Source organism: Carica papaya, chromosome 8 (genome assembly GCF_054855325.1).
Source record: "Carica papaya isolate Zhongbai chromosome 8, ASM5485532v1, whole genome shotgun sequence".
Lineage (NCBI taxonomy): Eukaryota > Viridiplantae > Streptophyta > Magnoliopsida > Brassicales > Caricaceae > Carica > Carica papaya.
In genome coordinates this window covers 34,861,536-34,874,179 of record NC_142316.1, presented here as the reverse complement: position 1 = coordinate 34,874,179, position 12,644 = coordinate 34,861,536, and the positions used below count along the sequence as shown (strand labels likewise).

Sequence of the window (12,644 nt, the reverse complement as noted above, 5' to 3'; positions counted from 1 at the left end):
AATTTATATTATATGTAGATTTCGTGCGTTAAAATTAAAATCGAAAAGATGCCCTTATGAGGAAAGTATATAGGAAATGTTTTGAAACGACGTCGTTTGGAGGACTTGGAAATTTATATTATATGTAGATTTCGTGCGTTAAAATTAAAATCGAAAAGATGCCCTTAAGAGGAAAGTACATAGGAAATGTTTTGAAACGACGACGTTTGGAGGACTTGGAAATTTATATTATATGTAGATTCCTTGCGTTAAAATTAAAATAGAAAAGATGCCTTTGCAAGAAAAGTATATAGGAAATGTTTTGAAACGACGACGTTTGGAGGACTTGGAAATTTATATTATATGTAGATTCCGTGCGTTAAAATTAAAATAGAAAAGATGCCTTTACGAGAAAAGTATATAGGAAATGTTTTGAAACGACGACGTTTGGAGGACTTGGAAATTTATATTATATGTAGATTCCGTGCGTTAAAATTAAAATCGAAGAGATGCCTTTATGAGAAAAGTATATAGGAAATGTTTTGAAACGACGACGTTTGAAAGACTGGGACGTCGTCTTTACTGTTGAGCAGTGAGGTAGTGGAGGTTCAGGCGCTGGATTCCGCTGGCTTGAACTATACAATACGAAGAAGGAAATTGAGGAACTTCCAGAAACAAAGGTGAAATATTGTAAGGAAAAAGATAACAAGAAGCCGAAGAAGAAATTTTGGAAGGCATATAACGACGACGACAGCAACAACAAATTCATTGCTTGTGTGCATGACATTTACAGGTATTCTTTTCTTCAACCTTTCTCGTCTCTTCTAGATTCTACTCCTCCGCCTTCTGTCGTATAGGTTTGCTCCTTCACGTGCTCTTCTCCTCTTTCCTGTTTGCCTTTATTCTGTTTCAAACACTCTGTCATAAATTCAAATTCATTCGCACAGCAATTTCTTCATTGTTGCTTTCAATTCGATTCAATAGTTTGGTACGTCCATCTTTTTATCATTTATGCTATATATCTATATTTCTGTATTCTTGAAATTTGAATTGTCTATATTTTACTGCTTTTGTTTGCTGGTTGATAAGGAATTGTGATTAATGAAGATAATGCTACTTGAATATTATTTATTTCAGTTGCCTTTCGGACTTTTTAATTTGAACGAGATTAAAGTTTGTGGCCATTATTGTAATTACTTTGTCGGATTCCCTTAGTGCTAGTCCGAATTCTGGATTTACTCTCTTAATATTAATCTTATCTGGGACTATCGATGAATGTGATATCGAGAAGTAGACCTTCTTTTTCCAAAGCCTTGTGTGTCTGAATGGAAATTGTAACTGACGGATTCAAACTTATCAATCCATCCGCATGGGAGCAAGGCATCAGAGATTGAACCTAAAGTCCATAGAATTGGTCATTCTGAGTGATTATAGAGTTGTTGAAGCTATTTTTAAATGTAATCTGAAGTACAGCTTGGCTGTCAAATAATTTCTTAAGAGGACATTTCAACTTACAATATGAAGTGGATGCCGAAATGGCTACGAACTTTAATACAAACAACAATCTTTACAAGTTTGTTTCATTGATGTTTGTTGGAATATAATAATCAAGGTAGGTCATTTCCTCTCAAAGGTAATGACTTCAAAAGTTAAGACTATGGCAGCCTCTTATTTTCTTCTTATTTCTCTCACTTATGATCTATCCAGTATTTTCTAAACCCTCCTTGGTCAAAATCCTACTTGAAAGACTCGAAGGGCCGATTCCACCATATCTCGTGCTGAACTTTTTATTTTTAATAAAAACAGAATTGTCAGGTTTGAACTTTTAATTCTTCCTCATAAAAAAAGGAAAGGTTTAAACTTTTAGTTGATACTATGTGAAATAATCAGGTTAGGTAGCGATTTTTTCCTGTAAGTTCAAGTTGATAGACAATAACACAAGTTATTATTTTCTATTATGATATTTATTTTTTTAATTCAAATTTTAATCCATATTCTTATACTACTTTCTGGTAACAATAAGAAATATAGATGTTTTTAGCGTGTTACTTAAAATAAGGTTATAGCAGCACTTCTATCAAAGACTTCTCATATATTTGTTTACACCTCGTGGTTTTGGCTATGCGATATAAAATTTCTCCTTCAAATCATTAGGCACCCCCCCCCCCCCCCCCCCCCCCCCCGCGCGGGCTTACAGAAAAAAGGAGAAAAGTCTGTCAAACAGACTCAAATTGGATAGAGGAACTTTCTTCGCTTTGCGGATGTAGATAGTTTTATACGGGTAACATATTTTATGGTTTCTCTATAAAATTAATTTTTCATGGTAAAGAAGTAGCTCCTTTTGTGGCTATGTGATTATTTTATGACTCAGTCAGTGCTTTAATAGCATTGTTTCAGTGGTTGACTGCCTAATGCCTGGGCATCTTCTTGTCTCAGGCTATGTCACCATGATGGCTTGCAATCCCGTCACTACATGTGCTAAAAGTGTCATTCATTTGAAGGGACATATGGGCAGCCATCTCTGTGGTATTGTGTCCCGTGGATCATCCAATTCTTATTGTTACTGTTTGTCCTCTGGACATCCGAAGGGAAATTATTCTGGCCTGTCTTTATCTGGTAGATTCTCTAGTCCGTCTGTTATTGGCTTTCGAGCATCCCATGGGAGCTGTTTCGGTTCTTGCTTCTCGAAGCGTAGGAACAATCCGTCATCTTTTATAGTTAGTAGATCAATTAGTGCTGGAGGATCACAAAAGGGGCAAATTGATATTTCTTTTGTGTGCCAACGTACGAAGATGAGGCTCTTGGTTCCAAAACAAGGAATGGTCCCTAAAATCAAGTGTGATGTGGGAATTGTATCCTGGCCGAAAGGGTGCGCTTCCGCTGGCTTACTTTTTAGCTTGCTGGTTTGCTATTCAAGTTCTGAACCAGTGCATGCAGAAGCAGCTAAGGAGGAGGATAAGGAAGATGAAGAGGATTCGTCTAATGTTAAATTGTTCCATGGGAAGCAAGTATACACTGACTATTCTATCATCGGTAGGCAGCATGTTGCTAGTTATCTTTGTGATTTTTGCTTATGGTAAATAGAAATATGGATGCTGTTACTGTCGGTGAACTATTTGTGCATATTGTTTCATAGAGATTGGATGTTTGAGCTTGACTATTGCATATACTGCAGGAATACCTGGAGATGGAAGATGTTTGTTTCGTTCTGTGGCTCATGGGGCCTGCTTAAAATCTGGGGAACCAGCTCCAAATGAGTGCCTTCAGCGACAGTTAGCAGATAATTTACGGGCTAGAGTATGTTTCCTGTGTATTTTCTTCTTGGTATTACCGCAACTGTGTTTGTGTTTCATTTCTCCTGTTAAGAAGCATGGTGGTAGGCTTTGGTTTCATGACTTAGTTTCATTCAATTCTTTTTAATCTGTTTTTCTTCAGAAAGAAATTCTGGTGTCTCAGGATGTTGACTATTTATGCATGTGAACTGACTTCGTTTACACAACTCCTAAACAAATCAAGCTGATTGATTTTTCTAAATGTATAATGCAATTTGTATTGTTTCCAATAATTATAACTCAAAGACGTCCTGATTTGTTCTGGTCTGCTAAATTTGTCAGGTTGCAGATGAGTTTATCAAAAGAAGGGAAGAGACAGAATGGTGAGTCTTCTGGGCTAAGTGTAACATTCAAGCAACGAGGACATTCACAGTTTCTCTGCATTTTGATTGCTAATGATCTGCATCCCTAGTTCCAGAACAATTATATATTTTATATATTATTATTTTAAGATTTGAAAAAGTATTGGGATAAATGTTGGTGAATCATATAAGCTGATTTCTAGCTCTCTCCATTTATTTTCACTTTTTTCCTTTGGGGCATCAGGTGTGGAGGGAGTCTTAAAGTATATGTATCACAATTTACTAATGCTTATTCTATAGTGAAGAGCACATGGATGGAGATAACAATTGATTCATTTCTGAAAACTTTGATTATTGAATTCATCTTAAGTAAAACTAATTACCATTTAAGAAGAATAACAATTCGTTTTATGCTGGACTCAGATCATGGTGTAGGCTGCATTACAGTCATTTTTTATTGGAATGAGATAGATTTATTTCTACCTTTTAGTTATTAAATGCATTTGATGGTTTCCTTGCATCTTCAGGTTTGTTGAAGGTGATTTTGACACTTATGTTGCACAAATAAGGAAGCCGCATGTATGGGGTGGCGAACCAGAATTATTCATGGCTTCGCACGTTCTTAAGTAAGTCCCCACCCCACAGCTCCTCCGTACGTTTGTGTGTGTTTAACTTATAGTATATTATTGCTGTTGTGAATATATGTCTAAGGATAACAAATTTCTAGAATGCAACTTACGCGAAACTGCTGTATTGTTATCTCTCTTTTATCAAGAACATGGTTTTTCTTGTCACTAAATTCATGTAAGTTATGTTACCAACAACTGCAGGATGCCAATCACCGTTTACATGCATGACAGGAAGGCTGGAGGCCTGATATGCATTGCTGAGTATGGCCAGGAATATGGCAAAGAAAATCCAATAAGAGTTTTATATCATGGTTTTGGCCATTATGATGCACTTCTGATTCCTGGAAGGAAGGGTGCCAAATCAAAAATTTAACATCATGTTTTGACAAGTAACAGCATAGCTCTATGCATATAAAAATTTGTATCTCGTGAATCCTTCACACATGAAGAACTGGATCTTAACCGGTGCCTTTGAGATAATAAGATCTTGGTCCTAAATCATGGCATTCTTTTTATTTTCGAAGTGCAAGTCACACATGACATCTCACCATTGTCTCTTTTTCTTCATATGCTCGAATGAAATCAGATTTCAGTAGCATTAAACTCTTTGAAAACAAATTTGCAACGGAGAAATGCAGGCTACAGGGAGGATTCCCTAAAAAGGTTCTTGTAGAAGGAATTTATTTAAGTATATGCTGTTCCCGTAGTTGTTCGAAGTTTATATCAGTTTTATTATCTTTGACTGTAAAAATTATGGAATCAGACACTTACTGTATCCAAACTTGCACCAGAATCTGAGGATACATTGTAAATATTACCCCTTTCTCTGTTGCAAATGATACTAGTTTGTTTGAACATTGTGTTCTTGGTGGTGAAACATGAAGAGTGTCTATCAGGTGGGGCTGAAACCATTCTTGAAAAAATGCCTTTTGGTGAAAGCTTCTTCTTGCAGCAGTAGACAGGAGTGCTCTCCAGCACTGAGCTGTGCCTGCCCCCCCCTCCATTTTCACTCATCTCTGGATGTCAAGCATAGAGCCACCAAATTTCAATTTCATAATATTTTGTTTTGATCCTACTAATACTAAATATTGGCCCATGTATTATTTTCAAATATTTGATCTTTTATTTTAAAAAACGTATGGCACTCTTTATTCGATAAATGTCACTAAATTTACCATATGACAGTAAATTAGACATCAATATTTTTACACATCGGACGTCACGTGGTATGTAACGTAAAAATTTATTCAATTAGAAGTAGTTATGTATTTAACTTACCATCGCGTAACAAAATTCATTAACGGTATCAGTTGCATTTAACGGATAGAGATTAATAGAATCGTTTGTTGACACTGATAAAATTAAGAAAATTTTTAAAATTATTTTAATATTAAAATTAGAACGAAGATCTTCTGTCTCGTTATAGTCTGCTCTAGTCTCTCCTTATAAAATTTTTGTTATTGGATTAGTTATTTTTAAAAATAAATGAATTAAAAAAATAATTAATATAAATATTTAAAAATAATATTTAATAATTCTTTTAGTAACGTGGGGAATAACTAATTTTTTTTTAATAGTTTATTAAAAATATAAATTATCTTTATAATTACCTAAAAAGCAACACATCGGTCACAACTTTGGTGGATTACAAATTCTTACTTTTGGTTTTGTCGTTTCATGTGGAATCTTTTGTCGTTTCGTTTTTATAAAAATATCAAATAACAATTAAAATAAAATATATGAAATTACAAAAATACCCTCGGTTAGTGGAACCTGAAAAAAAAAAAAACAAGCGAAGCTCCCGAGCATGTTTTCCTCCGGGGTTCAATTATTTCCTGACTCACTGCAATCATCCCGTTCAAAGTCACACTTTATTTATTTCTTTTTGGAAAAAAAAAAAATTATATTAATTTTTGAAATTCATATATTATATATATATATATATATTTATAGTATTTAAAAAAAAAACATATATATATGTGTGTGTACATATTATATATCCACGTGGGTGAATGAGATATTAAATGCATTGGCACGATATGTTATTAAAATTATAATTTCTTAATATTTAGTTTTTATCCTCTGAAAATTTTAATTCTGAAATTATTTAATTGCTTATTATATGTATAACTGGGCCGTGCATGTGTCACACGTGCCAAAGTGTCACTGTACATATATGTATGTATGTATGTATGGAAGTGTTAGTGTTCTGTGTGTATGTAGATGTTTGAATTTGTAAGTAAAAGCTCTGCTTTTAACGAGTGGTTTTGGCGATACATTAGAACCCTAATTATCACTTTTCTTATACAGAACACAGGTCGGTATTTTCAAAAATCTAATGACTGTTCATGAGAATTCAAATTTCCTCTTACCTCTTGGGATTACCCCACCATTCTTCAAAGCAAACAACCTTCTTCTTCTTCTGCTCACTGCAACTACTCGTTGCACGGGCTACTAACCCAAAACACAAACACCATTTTCAATGAATCGGTAGAGACAGACAATTACCCTTTTGAAATTTAAATTATCAACTTCCAGCAAAATGATTCCACTATCTTTTGCTTCACTGCTTCTCCTCTCCCTCGCTGCTCTTACTTCCTCTCTCAACTCAGATGGCCTCTCCCTCCTCGCTCTCAAAGCAGCCACTGAGTCCGATCCCACAAACTCGCTCAAGTCCTGGTCCGAGATCGACTCCACCCCCTGTCACTGGCGCGGAATCGCTTGCACCCACGGACGAGTCACCTCCCTCTCTCTCCCCAACAGAGGTTTAACGGGTTATATTCCTTCTGAGCTGGGCCTGCTTGACTCGCTGATTGTACTCAGTCTCGCTCACAACAATTTCTCTAAACTTATTCCTTCTCGTCTCTTCAATGCAACCAACTTACTCTCTCTTGATCTCTCTCACAACTCTCTCTCCGGTCCAATACCTGCTCAAATCAGTGCCCTTAAAAAGCTTACCCACTTGGATCTCTCCTCGAATCTACTCAACGGCTCTCTCCCGGAGCCCCTAGCTGACTTGGAAAGTCTCACCGGAACCCTTAATCTGTCGTACAACAGTTTCTCAGGCCAGATTCCGGCGTCGTATGGTCGTTTTCCTATCATGTTGAGCTTGGATCTCGGGCACAATAATCTTACTGGTAAAGTGCCTCAAGCAGGATCGCTGTTGAACCAGGGACCTACTGCATTTGCTGGAAACCCAGAGCTATGCGGGTTCCCGTTGCAGACTCAATGCCCGGAAGCTGAAAACCCGAGTATCATCCCCACCGAAAACCCTCAAGATCCCCGAAACCTTAACTCTGGTTTCCCGTACGCCGGTGAAGCAAGCGAGAAACAGAGAAATGAGTCGGTTATGGTTCCCTTGATATCAGGCGTTTCGGTGATTATCGGAGCCGTTTCGGTCTCCGTATGGCTGTTTCGGAGAAAATGGGTTTCCGGCGAGGGCAAAACCGGAAAAGTGCAGAAGGAAACGGCGGCCGAGGTAGACGAAGAGGGGCAAAAAGGTAAATTCGTAGTGGTCGACGAAGGGTTTAATTTGGAATTAGAAGATTTGTTGAGAGCGTCGGCATACGTCGTGGGGAAGAGCAGAAGCGGGATCGTGTACAAGGTGGTTGTTGGGAGAGGATCATGTGTGGCAACGACTACCGTTGTGGCCGTGAGGAGACTCAGCGAGGGAGACGCCACGTGGCGGTTCAAGGAGTTCGAGAATGAAGTGGAAACCATCGGTAGGGTCCACCATCCGAACATCGTGCGGTTGAGAGCTTATTACTATGCGGATGATGAGAAGTTGTTAATCACCGATTTCATTCGCAATGGAAGCTTGTACTCCGCGCTGCACGGTAACATTTCCTCTCTGAGCATTTATTGCTTTAGCTTACTCCCACGGGAATTAGTTTATTAAATATATGTTGTTATTTAATTAAAATAAAATCACCTTAAATTTTAAATTAATTAACATTAATTTTAAATTAATTTATAAGTTCTTACCCATTAATCTTACAGATTTAATGGTTAGAACTAAATGAGTTGCTTTTTTAGAACTTATTTGAAAATTTTGGTTTAATTCATATTTAACTTAAACAAAAGAGTTGAAAATTAATTTTAAATAAATTTCAAGTAAAATTGAAATAATATATTTCAAAATTCTATCAAAATATATAAAATTTTTGCTTATATATGTATTTTCTTCTTCGCATAATTTATATTTTATCAAGAAAGTGAGAAAAGTTTTGACCTTTTTAGAAAATTCTTAAACTTTTTTTTTCCCCACAAGAAAATTTAAGTACTTGAGCTAAACACACCCTTAATTACGGTTAAATGATCTTTTTAGGTTTGATTAGCCTTAATAACTTTAGTTTTAGTGCCTAATTATTATAGTCAAACAAATGTTTCTTAATCATTTTCTACCATCTTCTCAGAGAATATATTCCACTGCCAAAAACCTGTTTGAACTTTCAGCAACCTGCTAGAACGTGTTCTATTCTAAATTGTCTTTTAATATGTTTTGTGTATTGAAGAAAATATATCTTGGAGGTTCCTGTGAACCGTAGGGACTGGATTTTTCTTCAGTACCGTGTTTGTCCTGAGTGATTTGTCTCTACAACTCAGTTTCTTTTTCACCTGTGACAAGTTTCTCCTTGTCTCTTTCTGTCATTTATGCCTCTGGTTATATGTATGAATTGAAATACATATACTTACTGGTGGTCCTGTTGATCCAACAAAATCCTGGACCAGCATTTATTTGTGTAGAATAAAAATCCACCATGCTAACGGACAATTGAATTTTATGATTCTTGATGCAATTGTATAATCATTGGCTGCATGTGACATGTGACAAAGCCTGCATTCGCTGCTAACATTTTCTGGGTTCATCTTCACTGCCCGTGAGTCCATCACGTGTCGAAATAGTCACCCTTTAATGTTGCTTGATATTTAGATGCCATTTTGAGTTCGAGTTATGTTGTTTTGATTCCTAGCTAGCGAAATAGAACTAGATATATCATCATAAAAGTCAACATGGGAATGGGGTTGATTCACAATATGAAGCTTATGATACAATTATAAGCATACAAGAACTGAATTAAAACAGTCCTACGTGTATTTTACTTTACGTAAGGTAGGTTTTGATGATAAAAAGCACCGTAAATAGATCCTATTTTTCTTGCAAAGATTTGAATTTGCAGTTTGGGTTTCCTTGTTTCTTGGCCTATAAAGGAGGATAGAAGTATGGTTCTTTGAATATTTTGTATTTTTTTCTCTTGGGATATGTTCGGGAGGTAGCGTGAGAAAGACGAGAAAAAGGAACCAGTTGGTCAAAGCAAAGAAAAATACTAATTTTATAATTTTACTAGACTAGCTTAATTTGCACTCTAGTTAATAGAGAATTATAGCATTAATAGAGTTGTAAGAAATACCGGTAAGAGTTAGTCCAAGGAGGAGAATTTCCATTCTTTGAATACATCAATTCTCTCCGCTCAATTTTGAACAAATCGATTCTTTCTAATCTATTGCCCATCTACCTCCATCCAAACAAACTCAAGTCTGTTTGATTTATTTCATGGTTAAAATGTTCAGTAATTTTGTCGTTAAAGAGTTAACCATGTAGGTTTTTTTATGGTTCTTGGTATTTTCTGCCTTGTAACTTCTGTTTTAGCTGTTTTTACACTTAGTTTCAGTATACTCATTGATTGATTCGAAACCATTTTCCCTCGTTGTTGTTTGATTACTGCAGGGGGACCTTCCAGTACTTTGCCACCACTCTCGTGGGCAGCAAGGTTGCAGATTGCTCAAGGAACTGCAAGAGGTTTAGTGTACATACACGAATATAGTCCTAAAAAATATGTTCATGGCAGCTTAAAATCAACCAAAGTCCTACTGGATGATGAATTCCAGCCTTACATCTCTGGTTTCAGACTCAACCGTCTAGTTTCTGGCACCCCTAAATTCCATAATCCTGTCTCGAAGAAGCAAAACTCAAACGTTGGAACCTCCATGGTAGTATCAAAATTTGCACCTTCCCCAAATGTTTACTTGGCACCTGAAGCTCGAGTTCCTGGTAGTAAGTTCACCCAGAAATGTGATGTGTATTCCTTTGGGATTGTGCTCATGGAAATTTTGACTGGTCGGCTGCCTGATGCCGGACCAGAAAATGATGGTAAAGAGCTGGAGAGTCTTGTGAGGAAGGTATTCCGGGAGGAAAGGCCGCTGGCTGAGATCATAGATCCAGCACTTTTGAAAGAAGTTTATGCTAAGAAACAAGTTGTTGCTGTCTTCCACATTGCTCTAAACTGCACTGAACTGGATCCAGAGTTGCGTCCACGGATGAGAAGTGTATCAGAGAGTTTAGATCGAATCAAATTACAATGATAAGATTGGGCGGAGTTTGGGAGTTCCTTAAATGGTTTTCTTCGTTGCTAACTTGATGAATGCTGATGCTGTAGTGTTTTGATCTTTGTAATGATCAGTGGAGGTAGAAACTGATTGGGATGTAAATGTATGGCTTTCTGGAAGTTGTTGTAAGCAAAATTCTTTCTTCTTGAATGCATTGATTTGATTCCCTCTGGTACCCTTAAAGTAATGGGTGTTTTGGAATTTACATCTTCAGCAAGTGGCAAATCACACCCACATTTGCGTTATACACACACACACACACATATATATATATGCACACACACATACTCATATGTATGTACACATATATATATATATATATATATCCCCATATTGAGATATGTAATTTGATAAATTTATTCTTTCTTCTTGAATGCATTGATTTGGTCCCTCTGGTACCCTTAAAGTAATGAGTGTTTTGGAATTTACATCTTCAGCAAATGGCAAATCACACCCACATTTGCGTTATACACACACACACATATATATATGATATATATATATATGCACACACATACTCTTATGTATATACATATATATATATATGTAATTTGATAAATTTAATTGTAGAGGAAATTACTAACTAGAAGATGGTGCAAGGCCCATAAACTCTAACTAGAAGATGATACAAGGCCCATAAAATCTCAAGTCAAATAATTAGATAATCTTCTAAAATTATTAATTTAAAAATTAAAATTTTAATTATCATACAATAAGATCCGAAAAATAATAATATTTAAAAATTATAATATAAGGTTTATATAACATCACTAATTTCAATATTCAAATTTTTTAAATTTTAATATTAAGAACATTTTTTAGGTACAATTTATTATCGAAACGATTATAATTTAATACGAGAAAAAATATATATCATTCATCGGGTTTACTCGTATCGAATTATGAATTAAGTTTATGATATAATTTTTTAAAATAAAAGTACAAAATTTTCTCATCATGAATTCTTTGGTTATAATTTAAATTAAATGCTTTTAATTAAACTTAATTTCGACACTCGAAAATTTGTCTACGAATACGAACCAATAAGCTAAAAAATTAATTTATTTAAAATATGGTATTTTGTAATATTATGGCATCAAAAAATTCAAATTGTACTATGAATAATTTTTTAATTTATTTAAATATGGTATTTTGTATTATTATGGCATAAAATACATTCAAATTGTACTATAAATAATTTTTTTTTACTTATTTATTTAAATATTCAAATAAATCATGTTAAAAATTACAAATATAAAGGGTATCAAAATCAAAAAGTAAATTGGGAATATGATCATCACAAGATCTTTTAGGAATCCTAAATGTGGAACTTCCAATATATACATATATATATATATGTGTGTGTGTGTGTGTGTATGTATATATATTATATCCTCAAAAGGGAAATCAAAGAGGTTACTTGGCATTGGTCTTGTTGGGTTCCTTTAGGTCCCACTCACCTCTTGAAAGCACAAACAAAAAAGCTCTCTCTTCAAAACCCACAAAAGCTGAAGTCCCCATTTCAATAGAACTTTTGCTTAAATGGGAAGCCCTTTTGGGCTTCTACAACTTACCCTTTTTTTTAAAAAGCTTATTTTATAAAAATAAAATACCCTTTTATACCCCATTTTTAATTTTAAATTAATAATTAATTTTTTAATATTTATACTAATTTTATTTTTTATTTTTTTAATATTTTGACCCATTTTAAAAAATAAAGACACCCTTTTTAAACTTTTATAATTTAATTTTTTTTAAAATTATTTTTTAACAATAAAAACAAACCTTGAGGGGTGGGGGACCCATAAGACTACTACCTTCTCAAAATAAATAAATAGCTTAATTGAAGAAAATGCGCTGTGACGTGTCGAAGTTATCCTTCACACAAACACGGTCTTATTTTTATTTTTATTTTTATTTTATTTATTTTAAAAAGAATTCTTTTTAGCACTAAAATAAATAATAAAAGAAAAGTGGGGACCACCAAAGAGGAATTTATGAGATTTTAATTAATT

At 34.7% G+C, this 12,644-nt stretch overlaps 2 protein-coding genes across 5 annotated transcripts; both read left to right on the top strand.

The window, feature by feature from the left end:
• Nucleotides 1-509: 509 nt before the first annotated feature.
• On the top strand, nucleotides 510-4,757 carry LOC110811705 (Cysteine proteinases superfamily protein). 4 transcript variants are annotated; one of them, XM_088209837.1, is made up of 6 exons: nucleotides 510-772; nucleotides 2,416-3,012; nucleotides 3,155-3,276; nucleotides 3,594-3,634; nucleotides 4,141-4,239; nucleotides 4,444-4,757. In XM_088209837.1, the coding sequence occupies exons 1-6, from the start codon at nucleotides 760-762 to the stop codon at nucleotides 4,613-4,615; spliced, it is 1,044 nt and encodes a 347-aa protein (XP_088065963.1). In that variant the 5' UTR covers nucleotides 510-759; the 3' UTR covers nucleotides 4,616-4,757. The 4 variants fall into 4 exon arrangements, with proteins under 4 accessions (XP_088065963.1, XP_088065965.1, XP_088065964.1 ...); XM_088209839.1 differs by lacking the exon at nucleotides 510-772 and adding an exon at nucleotides 829-967; XM_088209838.1 differs by lacking the exon at nucleotides 510-772 and adding an exon at nucleotides 2,146-2,260.
• Nucleotides 4,758-6,451: 1,694 nt separating this feature from the next.
• On the top strand, nucleotides 6,452-10,804 carry LOC110811779 (Leucine-rich repeat protein kinase family protein). Its single transcript, XM_022038346.2, has 2 exons — nucleotides 6,452-8,078; nucleotides 9,971-10,804. The coding sequence occupies exons 1-2, from the start codon at nucleotides 6,785-6,787 to the stop codon at nucleotides 10,603-10,605; spliced, it is 1,929 nt and encodes a 642-aa protein (XP_021894038.1). The 5' UTR covers nucleotides 6,452-6,784; the 3' UTR covers nucleotides 10,606-10,804.
• The last annotated feature ends 1,840 nt before the right edge of the window (nucleotides 10,805-12,644 follow it).

Coding starts and splice junctions, on each gene's coding strand:
- LOC110811779 (XM_022038346.2), top strand. CDS start 6,785: ATGATTCCACTATCTTTTGCTTCACTGCTTCTCCTCTCCCTCGCTGCT. Junction 8,079..9,970: donor CTTGTACTCCGCGCTGCACG/GTAACATTTCCT, acceptor TGATTACTGCAG/GGGGACCTTCCAGTACTTTG.
- LOC110811705 (XM_022038265.2), top strand. CDS start 2,391: ATGCCTGGGCATCTTCTTGTCTCAGGCTATGTCACCATGATGGCTTGC. Junction 3,013..3,154: donor CACTGACTATTCTATCATCG/GTAGGCAGCATG, acceptor CATATACTGCAG/GAATACCTGGAGATGGAAGA. Junction 3,635..4,140: donor AGAAGGGAAGAGACAGAATG/GTGAGTCTTCTG, acceptor TTGCATCTTCAG/GTTTGTTGAAGGTGATTTTG.